Genomic DNA, 16,902 nt, shown 5'->3' with positions numbered 1-16,902 from the left:
CAGATATTGGACCAACGCATCTCCAGAATGGCAACATACCTGACATCTTTCCCCACCGTCATGGACGCAATCACCTTTTTCACAGCTTCCTTTTTCTTCTCCTTTTTGTCGCTGTTGAGCTCAGCCTTCAGCTCAAATATCTCCCCTGGAGAGAAGGGAAAAACCGTGGAAGTTTAAATCAAGGTGGCAGGAGGTCCCAGTCAGCACCTAGAGAAAGTACCCCAACAGGCAGAACGACAGCACTCAAGTGCAGTAGCTTGCACAGGAAGCCCAGTCTAGCACAGTACTGCAAACACGGACCGGCAGCAGCTCTCTTAGGTGCCAGTCTTTCCCAGCCCCACCTGGAGATGCCCCTGGGGGTTGAATCTGGGACCTTCTGAAGATAAAGCAGATGCTCTACCTTTAAGCTATGAACACCCAAAAAATTAGATAATGCCAGGTGGCCAATGACACATCTAACCCAGTATCACCCACAGTGATCCATGTGACAGTCACCTCCAGGCTTGACTACTGTAATTCGCTCTATGCGGGGCTGCCCTTGAAGCTGTCCCAGAAACTCCAGGGGGTGCAGAATGCTGCAGCGAGGCTCCTCACAGGGTCTCTACCATGGGAGCATATTCACCCAGTGCTTTTCTAGCTGCACTGGCTCCCGGTGGAGTACAGGGTCAGATTTAAGGTGCTGGTTTAAAGCCCTTCACGGCCTAGGACCCTTGTACCTATGTGACCGCCTCTCCTGGTATGCCCCACGGAGAACCTTAAGGTCCATATATAGCAACACCCTAGAGGTACCGGGCTCTAAGGAAGTTAGATTAACCTCAACCAGAGCCAGGGCCTTTTCAACACTGGCTCTGGTCTGGTGGAACGCCCTGCCTCTTGAGACCAGGGCCCTGCAGGATCTGATTTCTTTCCACAGGGCCTGTAAGACAGAGTTGTTCTGCCTGGCCTTTGGCTTGGAGCCAATTTGATTTCCTCCCTCTCTTTCTTTTTCCTTTCTCCTCCTGTGATGAGGCTGCATTTTAATATTTTAATGCTTCAATATTTTAATGTTGCATTTTAATCTTGTTTTTAAGTTGTATTAATTCAACTTGTTTTTATTATTGCTTGTTAGGTGCCCTGAGCCTGGCCTTAGCTGGGGAGGGTGGGGTATAAATAAAAATTATTATTATTACTATTATCATTATTATTGTCTACCCTGACAGGTAGCCGCTCTCCCGGGTTTCAGGTTCTCCCGGCCCTGCCAGGAGATGCTGGGCAGATGGCTCTACCACGGAGCCACCACTTGCTCATGTGTTCTGCCTCCACGATTCAGGTTTTCAGAGTCTGCTTTGGCAAGGGGGGGCGGGCAAAGCAACATGGGAAATGAATCAATATTCTGCTTCCTATGCTCTCCAACCAGCTTATGAATTATTTTGCAGGTTTCTGAATTGCCGCTCATCTGAACAAATCCCAGAGGCAGCAGACAAAATGCAGGATGTAATAATCCTTCAATTTAAAAAAAGATTAAGAACAACGAAAAACTAAAATAATAATAATCATCATCCTTCGGCACAGCTGCCCCGGTTTCATGGAACAGCATCCCTGTTGACATATGGCATGCTCCCATCCTGCGGAAACAAGGTGAAGGCATTTTTCAGCTTTGGCCAGCTTTTCAAGCTGGAAAAATGGTTTCTGCCTTATGGTTAAAAACAACGCAAAAGGAACAGCTACCTTTGGTTGCTTTTCGTACCCCTTAAAAAACTATTTTGAGGTGCTTTGCACAGTTGTGAAGTTGGCTTGTTTCAACAGGCAGCAGTTAAGATTAACCACAGTTTAGGGCAGGGGTAGGCAGCCTAAGGCCTGGGGGCCGGATCCGGCCCAGTCGCCTTCTAAATCCGGCCCGTGAACGGTCCGGGAATCAGCGTGTTTTTACATGAGTAGAATGTGTCCTTTTATTTAAAATGCATCTCTGGGTTATTTGTGGGGCCTGCCTGGTGTTTTCACATGAGTAGAATGTGTGCTTTTATTTAAAATGCATCTCTGGGGCATAGGAATTTGTTCCTCCCCCCCCCCCCAAAAAATATATAGTCCGGCCCACCACATGGTCTGAGGGATGGTGGTCCGGCCCACAGCTGAAAAAGGTTGCTGACCCCTGGTTTAGGGTTTCAGCCTGGGTCATGGGGGAACTATGCCCTGTCTCTGAAGGCACTGCAACAAGCCCATAGGCATCAGTGGCGTAGCGTGGGGGGTGCAGGGGGGGCCAGCTGCACCGGGCGCAACATCTGGGGGGGGCGCGCTCGCACTCGCAGCTCTCTGAGTGCTAAAATCCACGGGTTAGGGGGCGCAAATTACTTGCCTTGCCCCGGGTGCTGACAACCCACGCTACGCCACTGATAGGCATCATTTCACTTTTAACATTTTACTTCTGGTATTTTGATGCTGCATGCTTACATTTTGCTTGTGGTTTCATGGCCGTTAACTTATAAGAGCTGCTTAGAGATACCGATGCTTGATGGTATGCAAGTTATTAAAATAAATGGGGGGGGGGAGCCTAAAAGTTGCCTTGAGATATATGCAAAAGGCGATTCATAGAAATTCATAAATGAAAATATTAGAACCTCCAGAAACCTGTTATATGTTTTGCCATTCCTTTAATTACATGCACAACAGAACCGAACTAGACAACCAAGTAACACTAATATTATTCATGTGAAGGAAACAATTATTCTCACTTTCCTCTTTCGCCTTTGCTATTTTAACCCATCTGCAACTGCACTTATTCTGCATGCCTATTTTATTGTTTTGTTCTTCAAATTATAATTTTCATCTGTCTTTATAACTGTTCTCTCCTTTTTTTTATATACATTACCAAAAATATAAATTAACTAACTAAAAATCATGTTTCTTTAAGCTCCCCTGCATGGTTGAGAGTTTTCTCCTGTTTTGAAGGGGGGGGGGGAGAAAGAGATTTTTCTGCATATTGAAAGATAGCATTTCAGGAAGGAGGCAAGCATAGAAAATAATGCTGACCGGGACCCTCGAGGGGGTGACTGGAAGTCACAACGGAAGTTATGCTGTAAGAATTTAATTTACCCTTCGTAAATCGTAGTATTATTTGGTTCTTTTTGGTTGGTTGTAATTTTTCTTGTTAAAACTAATAAAGCAACAAACAATAAAAAAAGAAAAGAAAATAATGATGATGATAACAATAATGCCACCATTCTGGGCAGCTTACAGCATATATAAAAATGTATATTACTCTGGGTGGCTTGCAGCATATATTAAAATATTAAAAAAACACATCAAACATGTCTCCCTGATATGTTTTTCTATGTGCAAGGAATGGCTTCTCCTCCTATGATTAGGGAGAGGCTAACGTGCCGCTCTGACATGGAAAGAGTCCTGGAACAATTTTATAGCCTTGATTGGATTGCCATTTGTAGAAATCAGGCTCTAGACGCACTTCTCTCTCTCTCTCTCTCTCTCTCTCTCTCTCTCTCTCTCTCTCTCTCTCTCACACACACACACACACACACACACACACGATCTAAAAGCAACCCATATTACCTTTCTTGGTGGTGGTGAAATACTTGGAGTCTGACATCTTGGTTCCTGGTTTGTTGCTGCTTCTGAAAGAGGGAAAAAAGAAGAATAAAAATACAGCAGGCTGCAGAAGAGGTTTTAACGCCCAACGAACCCTGAAGGATAAACAGAGAGGAAGGCAGGACACAAAGGGAGAGAAAGGACAAATTCAGAAATTTAAAAAGGAGAGGGGAAGAGAATCCAGCATTTGGAGAAGAGGCTCTTATCTGGGACTTTCAGAGATGCCTTAACAAGGTTTGCCAGAGGCTGCTAAGTCCCAAGAAGGAGCCTTTGGCAGGGCGTGGAAGGGGAATTCTCAGAAGAGCAACGGTGGGTGGTCAGACCCACAGATCAGGTTTTAAAAACACTACGCGCAGAGAGACACCACCAGGTTTGCTGGATAACCGCCCCCCCCGCCAAAAAAAAGCCAGCTGGGGAGATGCCAGGAGCGAAGAAACAACCAGCATATTCAGCGCCAACGAAAGGATCAGCAAGGCAGTTCTAAAGAGAAGTTCCACACACACACAAACTGCAAACACCCAGTTCACATCAGGAATCCACTGTCATAATGGGATGCTCTTGGTGGGATTCAGGCTAAGTGGCTTTCAAGGAGAACAGAGAAAGGTGCCTTCTACTGAGTCAGATCATTCATCAACCTACCTACACTGGCTGGAAGCAGGTCTCTCCAGGGTTTCAGCCAAGAGTCTTTCCCCAACCAGACCTGAAGATGTCCAGGATTGGACCTAGGACATGGAGTAGGCAAAGTAAGGCCCGGGGGCTGGATCTGGACGGTCCAGGAATCAGCGTGTTTTTACATGAGTAGAATGTGTCCTTTTATTTAAAATGCATCTCTGGGTTATTTGTGGGACCTGCCTGTGGGCCGGATTTAGAAGGCAATTGGGCCGGATCAGGCCCCCGGGCCTTAGTTTGCCTACCCATGCTCTAGCATCATAGCTGTACATTATTTCTATTAGCAGGCAGGACTAATGTCAGGAGACTTCTGAGCCCAGTGAATAATTCCTTCCTCTTTCCTCCAACCAAGCATAATCTACAGAAGCATAACCCTTCTCTACAGAAAGAAGGAGACCAGCTAATAGCACCATGGGTCTATTGCTCTCCATAAACCTGGGTCCTCCCCAGGCCTGTTCCTGGAAGCTTAGGATTGTTCCCGCGTTATATAAACACCACCATCAACTTACAGAGAGACACTGCATTCAAAGAGGGACTGCTAAAAACAGTCAATGCTTGGATGTTTTTGGTTCAGAAAGAAGTCTTCCTTCAAAACCAGCCTCTGGGAGAATTCTGAGCTCCAGAGCAGAAGAAAAAGCCGAAGCTTCAGCAAAGCAACTGGATCCCTGAAGGAGGAGCACAGTACACAGCTGGTCCTTTGAAGCCGCTGTCCGGACTAAGCACTGTTGAACTGCTTTTCCTGACACTTAAGGACTGGTTCAGACATTCATTGAGGCCGATCTACAGCTTGGTACTTTGCTCACCATAGGAAGCTGCCTGAAGTCCTTAGTCCATCTAGCACAGTACTGTCTGCACTGACGGGCAGCAGCTCTTGATGGCTTGGGGGAAAGGGCTTTTCCCAGCCCTAACTGGAGAGCCTTGGTATTGAACCCAGGACCACCTGCATGCAAGGTGGCTGCTCTACCACCGAGCTACAGCCAAATGGCTCACTCACTGCCATTTCCCCTTTCCTGGTTTATGAGGCAAACCACAGCTTTTGAGAAATCATCTGAATGCAGGGGGAAAACATGCTTTGCACTTTCTTGCAAATCTGCACTGCATGCGACTGGTTTCCAGTCCTGGGTCTGCAAAAGCAAAAAACATTTCGCTCGTGCAGACCAAAACCAGCAGAAAGAGGGAGGAGGGAATTATGATATGGAGGATGTCAAAGAAACCCCAAAGTGATATTCAAGCCTTGCTCACGTTTCACCAAAATGTGGCTGGCTGTGACATCTGAGCCAGCCTCAGGTTTTCGGAAACCACACTTTGAAACCTAAGAAAAGAAGAAGAGCCTTGCTGGATCAGGCCAATGGTGATTTGCAAATTTAATAAAACTACACTCACACTGGCCACTCAGATGCCTGTGGAAGACCTGCAAGCAGGATGGGAACACAACAGCATTGTCCCCTCCTGAAGTTTCCAGCAACTGGTATTCAGAACCATTATTGCCCCAGCATATACGGAGGCAGCATATAGCCATCATATATCCTGGAGAAGAGGAGGTTAAGGGGTGATGTGATAGCCATGTTCAAATATATAAAAGGATGTCACATAGAGGAGGGAGAAAGGTTGTTTTCTGCTGCTCCAGAGAAGCGGACACAGAGCAATGGATCCAAACTACAAGAAAGAAGATTCCACCTAAACATTAGGAAGAACTTCCTGACAGGAAGAGCTGTTCGACAGTGGAATTTGCTGCCAAGGAGTGTGGTGGAGTCTCCTTCTTTGGAGGTCTTTAAGCAGAGGCTTGACAACCATATGTCAGGAGTGCTCTGATGGTGTTTCCTGCTTGGCAGGGGGTTGGACTCGATGACCCTTGTGGTCTCTTCCAACTCTATGATTCTATGATTCTATATTCGTGTATTTTCATTATTGCGTTTATATTGTTGTAAATTGCTTCGGAACATGGCTACGAGAAGGGATCTGCAAATTTAATAAAACTACACTCACACTGTCTTCGCCTGTTTCTCCTCGGCCAGCAGCAGGGAGGGGCAAATTGTAAGCTGCTTGGGACAAAGACCTGTCTCACTCATGGGTTGATTGCATTTAGATCCCACTAAGGAGTTCAAGGAGTTTAGATCCCACTAAGGAGAAGATGAGCAGGGATGCGGGTGGCGCTGTGGGTAAAACCTCAGTGCCTAGGACTTGCTGGTCGTATGGTCGGCGGTTCGAATCCCTGCGGCGGGGTGAGCTCCCGTCGTTCGGTCCCAGCTCCTGCCCACCTAGCAGTTCGAAAGCACTCTTAAGTGCAAGTAGATAAATAGGTACCGCTTTATAGCGGGAAGGTAAACGGCGTTTCCGTGTGCTGCGCTGGTGCTGGCTTGCCAGCTGCAGCTTCGTCACGCTGGCCACGTGACCCGGAAGTGTCTTCGGACGGCGCTGGCTCACGGCCTCTAGAGCGAGATGAGCACGCAACCCTAGAGTCGGACATGACTGGCCCGTACGGGCAGGGGTACCTTTAAGGAGAAGATGAGGCTCCAATACTTTGGCCAACTCAGGAGAAGAGAGGACTCCCTGGAAAAGACCCTGATGTTGGGAAAGATGGAGGGCACAAGGAGAAGGGGACGACAGAGGACGAGATGGTTGGATAGTGTTCTCGAAGCTACCAGCATGAATCTGACCAAACTGTGGGAGGCAGTGGAAGACAGGAGTCGGACACGACTAAACGGCTAAACAACAGCAGCAACAACAAGGAGTTCAAGGTGGTATGTGCGTGTGCAGCTCTGCCCCTCTCCTCAATGAATCCTCACAACAACCCTGCGAGGCAGGTTAGGGTGAGAGGCAGCGACTGGCCCAAGGTCACCCAACCCATGGCCAAGTGGGGATTCGAACCCTGGTCTCTCAGGTCCTAGCCTGACGCTCTAACCCAGCAGTTATCAACCTGTGGGTCCCCAGATGTTGTTGGACTACAACTCCCATCATCCCTAGCTAGCAAGGCCAGAGCTCAGGGATGATGGGAGTTGTAGTCCAACAACATCGGGGGACCCACAGGTTGAGAACCAGTGCTCTATCCCACGCTGGATACACCACGGCGCTACAGAAACCACCACTTTCCAGGAGGACTTGAAATTCAGGAGGCATCACATTACATCACTTGTTTATCTGCTATTCCCTTTCCACTGTCTTCAGGAAACAATGTGGTAATCAAGTAAGTTCAAGGTCTCCGGAGTGAGATTTTCACAGCGCAGAGCCAACCCTGTCCTGCACAGATGTCCAGCCTGACCCAAAGCCGCCCTCCTTAATTACTGGGACTCCGAGTCCTCACTGCTGCAACTTAGAAGGACGCAGCTGGTCGCTGCAATCTCGGAAGACCAAATCAGCATATTTTTTATAATCCAAAAGGGGAGCTATGAGAAGGAAGCTCGGATTTATCCAGTGACTTTCACTCCTGCGTAGGGGTGGGTGAAATCCACATCACTCCAATGGAAAAGCCTTAGAAGCAATGACCTCACTGGAGAAACCCCTTCCAGGAAAATGCCATGTCCCAGCCAAAGTCTTTCTGTAGCAGCTAGTTGACGATCTCTGCTTTTTAGATTTCTTAAGTGGTTTTTATTGTGTATAGGTATTGTTGCAAACCAGCTTTGGGTTTTTTTTTTTTTTTTGTGTGTGTGTGTGTGACATGTTGTCGTTTAGTCATGTCCGACTCTTCGTGACCCCATGGACCAGAGCACGCCAGGCACTCCTGTCTTCCACTGCCTCCCGCAGTTTGGTCAAACTCATGCTGGTAGCTTCGAGAACACTGTCCAAGCATCTCGTCCTCTGTCATCTCCTTCTCCTTGTGCCTTCCATCTTTCCCAGCATCAGGGTCTTTTCTAGGGAGTCTTCTCTACCCATGAGGTAGCCAAAGTATTGGAGCCTCAGCTTCAGGATCTGTCCTTCCAGTGAGCACTCAGGGCTGATTTCCTTAAGAATGGATGCGTTTGATCTTCTTGCAGTCCACGTGACATAAAGGTAAAGGAACCTCTGACCATTAGGTCCAGTCGTGACCGACTCTGGGGTTGCGGTGCTCATCTCGCTCTATAGACTGAGGGAGCTGGTGTTTGTCCGCAGACAGCTTCCGGGTCATGTGGCCAACATGACTAAGCCGCTTCTGGCGAACCGGAGCAGCGCACGGAAACGCCGTTTACCTTCCCGCCGGAGTGGTACCTATTTATCTACTTGCACTTGATGTGCTTTCGAACTGCTAGGTTGGCAGGAGCAGGGATTCGAACCTCCGACCTTCTGATCAGCAAGTCCTAGGCTCTTTGATTTAACCCACAGCGCCACCCGTGACATAGTGGTATATAAATGTTTCAGTTATTTAATTATTTCATTTTATAAATAAATACACTTTATCTCTCGCTTTCCCAGTTTTAAAAACATGTTCTGTTAACAGCAGGTCTGCAAATAACATCTTCTGGTCTCCAGGATGAATAGATGATTCACAAGCGGAGTGTGCGTGGGGTGGGGGGGAACATGGATCAATTGTGTCAGAATATAAAGAAGATTGGAAAAAGTTTAAAGATTATTTACAGAAATACTGCAAAATTAATGAATGTTAAAAGAATGGTGGAATGAAGTTATATGGCTTTAGCAGAAATGTTATAAGGATTTAAGTATAAATAGATTAATAGAATATTATAGGTAAAATAAGGTTAGAATGTGTTAAGATATTATAGGACAGAAAACAGAGAAAGATGGAAAGGAATTGCTGAAATAATTGATAGAAGTGGAATACAAAAAGGGAGGTGTGAGGAGGTCAGTGAAATAAGTGAATGAAAGACAAGATATTGAAACTGTTTGAGTGTTTTAAACTGTTTTTGTTTGGTTTTGTTAGTTTAATGTGTTAATGTTATGTAGTGTCTTTGTATTGTTTTGTATTGTTCCTTTTTGTTTGTTTGTTTGTTCTTGTTTTTGTTTTGTTTTGTAGCGTTTAAATTGTTCAAAAAGTAATAAATATTTTTTTAAAAAAAAAAAAAACAATTGTGTCAGAATATAGCCAGCAGCACACTTGCTAGTCACCTTTTCTGTGTCTTCAAGGACTGAAGGATATCATAAGGAGGCCAATATCGTAACGCCCTTCTAAGAAATCCACGGTGTGGCTGCATTTGGAACACTGTGAGTACAGTTCTGGTTGCTACACCGCAAAAAGGATATTCTAAGAGTTGGAAAAGGTTCACAAAAGGGCTAGCAAAGTGATAAAAGTGATCAAGGGGCTCACTGGGAAATGCTGCCGGCTTTGGGATTTTTCAGTTTGGGGAAGTTAAGGGGGAGTTAAGAGGAGACAATATAGGAAAATGATGCACGGCACAGAGACAGTAGACAGGGGAATGTATTTCTCCCCCCCTCTCTCATAACACTGGAAGTCGGGCACATCCAAGGAAGCTGAATGTGGGAAGATTCAGGGAAGACAGAACTGCGGAACTCCCTGCCACAGGAGGCAGCGATGGCCACCAACTTGGGTGGCTTTAGAAGAGTTTGTTTAAAAGTTAAATTCACGGAGAAGCAAGGCTCTCAGTGGCTACTAGTCCTGATGGCTATGCTCTGCCCTATGCAGCCTAGGACCCACGTACCTACGAGACTGCCTCTCCTGGTATGCCCCACGGAGGACCTTAAGGTCCACAAATAACAACACTTTGGAGGTCCTGAGCCTCAAGGAGGTTAGATTGGTTTCAACTAGGGCCAGGGCCTTTTCAGCACTGGCCCCGACGTGGTGGAACGCTCTGTCACAAGAGACTAAGGCCCTGGGGGACTTGACATCTTTCCGCAGGGCCTGCAAGACAGAGCTGTTCCACCAGGCCTTTGGTTTGGACTTGGTCTGACCCTCATGTTTCCCTCCCTTTATGGTCTTGATTTATCAGCTACTTTAAAATGAGGCTGCATTTTAAATTGCATTTTAAACTGTATTTTAAATTGTGGGTCCCCTCCCCCATCTTTTTCTCCTATTATGTTTTTACTGTGACTTTATTGGTGTTAGCCGCCCTGAGCCCGGCTCTGGCCGGGGAGGGTGGGGTATACAGTGGTGCCCCGCAAGACGAATGCCTCGCAAGACGGAAAACCTGCAAGACGAAAGGGTTTTCCGTCTGCAGAGGCGCTTCGCAAGACGAATTTCCCCATGGGCTTGCTTCGCAAGACGAAAATGGACGAATAATTTTGAGGGGTTTTTTTGCTCCAAAACCCCTTATTCTGAATCGCTAAGCTGCTAAAAGCATTTTAGCAGCAAAACCGCTAATCCCTTAAGCCTAAAAAAGCCGTTTTTAGCCCTTAAAGTGCCAATAGCGCTAATAGCGCTAATCCGTCAATGGGCTTGCTTCGCAAGACGAAAAAACCGCAAGACGAAAATACTCGCGGAACGGATTCTTTTCGTCTTGCGAGGCACCACTGTAAATAAAATTTATTGTTATTATTATTATCATCATCATCATCATCAAATGCAGGGATACTTCTACATACCAGTTGCCAAGAAACCACAGGGGAAAAGAGTGCTCTTGTGCAGAGAGTCACCCGATTGTCTACCGCGAGAACAGGATGCTGGCCCAGATGGGCCTGATTCATCCAGCACTTGTTATCTTCTAAAAGTGATAGAGCCCTTGACTTAAGACAGGGGTTCAGGAGACCTGTGGGGGCAGCCAGAAGTTGTTGGACTACAACTCCTATTACCCCAACTCGGACTGATGATGCCTGGAGGGCACAACGTTGGCTATCCTTGCTGCAGATGCTGTACTAAAACTCTGACGGCCCCCTGCCCCTGGTCAAGCTGGCTGCTGTCGCTTATGGGAGCCCACCACCTCTGGACAGCTACAAGGTTAGCCACTTCTGGCTGCAGGTGCCATTCACAGGTTCTTCAACAGCAAGTCTGGGGGAAAGGAAATCTCCCTCTCAGGCCTTCTGGGCTCAAGGGACAAATGGTCCATGGTAGCTTCTGCAACCTGGTGCCCTCGAGATCAGAGTTTTTCAGCCTATGACACATTGGTTGGCTCGAAGGGCAGCTACAACCCAAAACATCTGGAAGGCACAAGTCGGGGATGCCAGAAGGATGTTTTCACTCAAAAGGGAAGTTGGCATTGCCAGCAAAGATCTGTATAGTTAAAGCTATGGTTTTCCCAGTAGTGATGTATGGAAGTGAGAGCTGGACCATAAAGAAGGCTGATCGCCGAAGAATTGACGCTTTTGAATTATGGTGCTGGAGGAGACTCTTGAGAGTCCCATGGACTGCAAGATGATCAAACCTATCCATTCTGAAGGAAATCAGCCCTGAGTGCTCACGGAAGGACAGATCCTGAAGCTGAGACTCCAATACTTTGGCCACCTCATGAGAAGAGAAGACTCCCTGGAAAAGACCTTGATGTTGGGAAAGATGGAGGGCACAAGGAGAAGGGGACGATGGAGGACGAGATGGTTGGACAGTGTTCTTGAAGCTACCAGCATGAGTTTGACCAAACTGCGGGAGGCAGTGGAAGACACAAGTGCCTGGCGTGCTCTGGTCCAGGGGGTCACGAAGAGTCGGACACGACAAAACGACTAAACAACAACATGAGAATTCACAAAATGGTGGGCTCCAGAAGTTTGGGACTGCAACTCTCATCAGCCCCACGCTGGCTGGCTTTGATGGGCATCGCAGCCCAAAAACATCTGGAGGGTGTCAGGTTGGCAAGGGGCTGGCTTAATGTTTTTATCTAAGTTTAGTGCTGGAAGAGCAGCGAGTCACAAGGCGGAGGTTGTTTTGTAATTACGAGGAAGGGAACAGAGAAGTCAGAGAAAGGAGAACCTCCAGAGGAAGCAGCTTTCCTCGAAGCCTGAAAATAGGCAAGCATCTCCCTTGAGTCATCTGCAAGCCCAGCTGCAAAGCAGCAACTCAGGGTGTTGGGAAACCAAAAAGTAGCTTTCCCTCAACGTTCTTCAGAGCTGGCTGAGGCAAGCAGAAACATCAGGTGGTAGAGGCCCAAGATGCCACACCAGACTATGCTCTTTCCAAAACTGGAGGTGGAGACTCACATTTTTTGAAGTTCCTGCTATGTGGAGGAGGAACTCCTTGCAAGTAGAAATCTAGCGCAGCAGGACAGTTTTCCACCTGCAGGCTGATTTTTTGTTTGTTTACAAGGGAGAGTCTATGTAACAGTTTGCATTTACCCCCTTTAGGGGGCTTCTCCTATCCCGTTTTCTTTTTTTAAAAAGTAATTTGCTTTTTCAAAACTTGGGATTCAAGTCTGCCAATGCTTCCCTCTTCAACAAGGAATGCGCCATTTGGGTTATGTGAACAACGGCACAGACCAGGGAAGTTCAGAAACAGAGGGAGATAACCAAATAATTTGTTAAGCAGATCTCACACAACTTGGCTCTTACAAAGATGAATGGGGGCAGAGAGTTATCAGTGGCTTGCAATTCCTAAAAACATAAATAAGCAGAGTTCACCCTACAGGTCAGTTGCCTTTGCAGCAAATTCTTAAACAACTCCCCACTACCTGAGGGAGTTGAAAGTCCGCTAGCTAGAACTACAGGCTTAGAGACCAACAATCCCCAAAACAGGCAAGAATTGACATTAAGCACGCGATACGAAGCAGAGGGATTTCTTCCACGGAAGTGCTTTTTGCGAACACAGGACTAAGATGAACAGCCGCATAATATATAGCTCAATGATTCCCTTTGAGTAACTTTGAGCAGACACACAAAGGACTGCAACACGAGTGCCTCGACAATGTTTAAAACAACCTTCTCCCAACCAGAGGCCCTTCAATTGTTTGGGACTACAACACTCATCAGGGATGCGGGTAGTGCTGTGGTCTAAACCACTGAGCCCTGGGCTTGCAGATCAGAAGGACGGTGGCTCGAATCCCTGTGACGGGGTGAGCTCCCGTTGCTCAGTCCCAGCTCCTGCCAACCTAGCTGTTCGAAAGCACGTCAAAGTGCAAGTAGATAAATAGGTACCGCTCCAGCAGGAAGGCAAACAGCATTTCCGTGTGCTGCTCTGGTTCAACAGAAGCAGCTTAGTCATACTGGCCACATGACCCGGAGGCTATATGCCCGCTCCCTCAGCCAATAAAGCAAGATGAGCACTGCAACCCCAGAGTCATCCATGACTGGACTTAACGAATCCCCGCGACGGGGTGAGCTCCCGTTGTTCAGTCCCTGCTCCTGCTCACCTAGCAGTTTGAAAGCACGTCAAGTGCAAGTAGATAAATAGGTACCGCTCTGGTGGGAAGGTAAACGGCATTTCCGTGCGCTGCTCTGGTTTGCCAGATGTGGCTTAGTCATGCTGGCCACATGACCCGGAAGCTGTACGCCGGCTCCCTCAGCCAATAAAACGAGATGAGCGCCGCAACCCCAGAGTCATCCACGACCTAATGGTCAGGGGTCGCTTTACCTTTACTGGACTCCCATCAGCCTAGGCCAGAATGGCCAATGGTCAGAGACCATGGGAGCTGTAACCCAGTGAAATCTAAAGGGCCTAAATTCCCCCTCCCACACACACAAAATGCTGCCACAGCACAAATGCATTACACAACCTTGGATGTTTTAAAAAGAAGCAGAGCCCCTGACCCAGGAACATGTCAGAGGTTGAGGAGTGAGCCTATTGACCTTTGCACTATAAGACCAGAAAAACACACTAGCCTGTTGGTAATTTGTTGCCCAACTGACCAAGCCAGGCCATTCCCAGCAACTAAGGTATTTCTAGGGAAAAGAAAACAAGGCTCAAGCCTTGACTGGAGACTGGTAATATCTTCCAAAATCATGACACCCATTTTCTCTTAATCAAATACACTTTGTGCATGCTCAGGGATCACTGGCTTGTAGCCTTTTTTGAAAAGAAGCACAAACCAGTGATTAGAAACAGATGCAGTGGTTGGACCAAATCACACTCCCCACCCCCCAAAAAACTTAATATTGTAAAGCTCACAGAAACATACACACAAACAAGAGGTAGGACAATTGACCCATCACTATTAAAAGGCTTTCACGGGTGTCGGGGGGGGGAGTTTAAGACCTGACCTGGACTGTGAGGGCATGGGGGGGGGGAGCAAAGAGTTGTGCGATGTGGCTCTCCAGATAACACTTAGGAAGTGGGGACCCCCTTGGCAGGGCAGCCAATCTCCTATTCTCCTCCTTTCCCATAAGGAGGTCGGCTCCCCACCTCCATGCACAAACAGGGGCACAGTGTCTTTTACAGCCCCTTCCCCATTGAGGGGCAGGCCAGGCTTCCTACTGCCCCCTCCCCATAGATATAATATAGACAGACAAGTAAAGGTATATCCCTGTTGCCCCCAATGCATAGAGACAAGCATTTTTTTGGGGGGGTGTCTCTTACAGTCCCCTCCTCAAGGGCAGATGGACAGACAGGGTCTCCTATTGCTCCCCTCCCCATAAGCAGGCAGGCCATCAGGCAGGTGGCAGCAGGGGAGTAATCTCCTATATTCCTTAATCTCCAAGAACAGACTGAGAGGGCGGCGGCGGCGGCGGCGGGGAGGGAGGTGTTTCTTACAGACCCCTCCAAGGGGTAGACAGCAAGCAAGGAGGAAAGTCTCCTAATAGCCCCTCTCCCCATAAGCAGGCAGACGTGGGGTTGGGGGGAACAATCTCCTCCAGCCTGAAGATTATGTACGGATAGGTAAGAGAGGCAGGCAGACGGACTCCCCTCCTCAAGGGCAGATGGACAGGTCTCCTACTGCCCCACCTCACCCCACATAACCGGACAGACCGATGGGTGGGGGAGTGGATATTGCCCCCCAGGCAGGCAGTCTGTCACGGGCCCCCAAGGGAGGGCAGAGAGAGAGAGCTTCTTACAACCTGCCCACCCCATAGCTGAGCAAGCACGACCCTCCTCCCCATAAGCAGGCGAGGTGGGGTAGAGATACCTGCCCTCCAACCTCCAAGTACAGCCAGGCAAGGGGGGGGGGTCTTTCATAGACTCCCCAAGGGGCGGGCAAAGCGCGTTCCCTATAGCCCTCCCTGCCCCATAAGTAAGGTAAGCAAGCTGGCAGGGTCTCTATCCCATGAACCTCCTCCTCACAAGCGGTGGGGGCAAAGGGGCTCTGACCCCCCCTCCCCTAGAGCACGCAAGCATTTAACCCTTCAGGGGTAGTGGGGTCGCTCGGAGCCTCGTCGAGCAGGCAGCCCCGGCGGGCCCTCCCTGCCTACCTCCGGGGCCGCTGGCGCTGAGCTCCTCTCCGGCTGCAGCCGCTTCACCCTCTCTTGGCTCCGGCCCCAGCGGAAGTGACGAGGGGGGAGGAGGAGGAGCGGGAGGAGCAGCCAGGGATGGGGGGGGGCAAGAAAACGCCACGCAGAAGCACTGCCGGGGCGGGAGGAGGGACGGACCGGAAGGAGGGCGGGGAAGAGAAAAAGAGAGGCGCCGGCTTCATCCGCCCGGCCTCTCAGATTTTGCCCTGCTGAGGGTTCTTTTGGTTAGCGAGAGGTTCTTTCACTCCCTCTTTCCTTCCTTCCCCGCACAAGGCGGCAGGCATAACGGGCAAGGGCAGAGCCCTGCCCCGAAGAGCCTGCAATAATGGTTATTAAGATAATAATAATAATAATGATAAAGGTTTCACACCTGGCTGCCAGCCCACACTGTCCTTCCGGAGGACTACAGTGGTACCTCAGGTTATATACGCTAACCCAGAAATATTACCTCGGGTTAAGAACTTTGCTTCAGGATGAGAACAGAAATCGTGCTCCGGCGGCACGGCAGCAGCGAGAGGCCCCATTAGCTAAAGTGGTGCTTCAGGTTAAGAACAGTTTTAGGTTAAGAACGGACCTCCGGAATGAATTAAGTACTTAACCCGAGGTACCACTGCAGTAGTGTTATAAGAAAAACAACCTCTTAATTCCCTTACAGGGGTGCCCAAACTTTATTCCATCAGGCATTTTAAGTTAATGTTCAGGTTTCTGGTTTTGTGGTTAATTTTTATTGTTTTATTCTCTATGTGGTTTATCTTTATGCAGGCTGCTTAGATCTGCTAATGATTAAGTAGCATAAAAATGCAATGAATGAATGTCTCTGCAGCTGCTCCTTCATTCTTGTGAATGAGCCAGCCCCTGAAGAAGAGGAGGCTTAGCAGTGGAGAGGACTGTCCACTTCGTGTAGCTTTTTTTTGCTCTGCTCTGTTTCCCATTTGGGATAGAAAACTCAAGATGGTGGGCAACTCAGCATCGCTACTGTTTTAACAGTGAGTCCATAAGTGACTGTGGAGGCCAATTCTGGACCCACACGTTCTTCCACAGTGGGGACATAGATTTCTGGACGGGAGTTGACCACGGTGAGGGTTTGCCAAGTGTACCTTCCTCTTAGCGCATTTCTCCCTTTCATCCTGAGTTTGAGCGTCTTCAAAGCCCATGGCATCTTTGGTAAAGGCTGTTCTCCAATTGGAGCGCTTGCAGTTCAGTGTTTCCCAGCTGTCGGTGTTTATACTACATTTTTAAAGATTTGCCTTCAGAGAGTCTTTAAACCTCTTTTGTTGACAGCCAGCATTACGCTGTCCATTTTAAAGTTTGGAATAGAGTAGTTGCTTTGGAAGACAATAATCAGGCACCCAAATAACATGACCAGTCCAACAAAGTTGATGTTGAAGAATCATCGCTTCAACACTGGTGATCTTTGCTTCTTCCAGTACACTGGCATTAGTTCGCCTGTCTTCCCAAGAGTAGCAA

The 16,902-nt window shown here is 48.1% G+C and overlaps 1 protein-coding gene across 4 annotated transcripts in view; it reads right to left on the bottom strand.

Annotated features, from left to right (window-relative positions):
• AP1B1 (adaptor related protein complex 1 subunit beta 1) overlaps window positions 1-15,549 on the bottom strand; it is a 53,091-nt gene extending 37,542 nt beyond the window's left edge. For 3 of the 4 annotated variants that reach the window (XR_014505969.1, XR_014505970.1, XM_083417603.1), the window contains exons 1-3: window positions 15,397-15,549; window positions 3,544-3,605; window positions 40-145 (exon numbers count right to left, since the gene is read on the bottom strand). Coding sequence is in view for 2 of the 4 variants with exons in the window: in XM_083417603.1 (XP_083273729.1) it covers window positions 40-145; window positions 3,544-3,580 (143 nt within the window). In the remaining 2 variants the exon portion in view is untranslated. The remainder of the gene's footprint in view (window positions 1-39; window positions 146-3,543; window positions 3,606-15,396) is intronic. The other variant, XM_083417602.1, reaches the window with a different exon arrangement.
• Window positions 15,550-16,902: the final 1,353 nt, after the last annotated feature.

The sequence above is a fragment of the Podarcis tiliguerta genome (assembly GCF_965153285.1).
Source record: "Podarcis tiliguerta genome assembly, chromosome: 16".
Lineage (NCBI taxonomy): Eukaryota > Metazoa > Chordata > Lepidosauria > Squamata > Lacertidae > Podarcis > Podarcis tiliguerta.
This window is presented reverse-complemented; position numbering and strand designations above follow the sequence as displayed.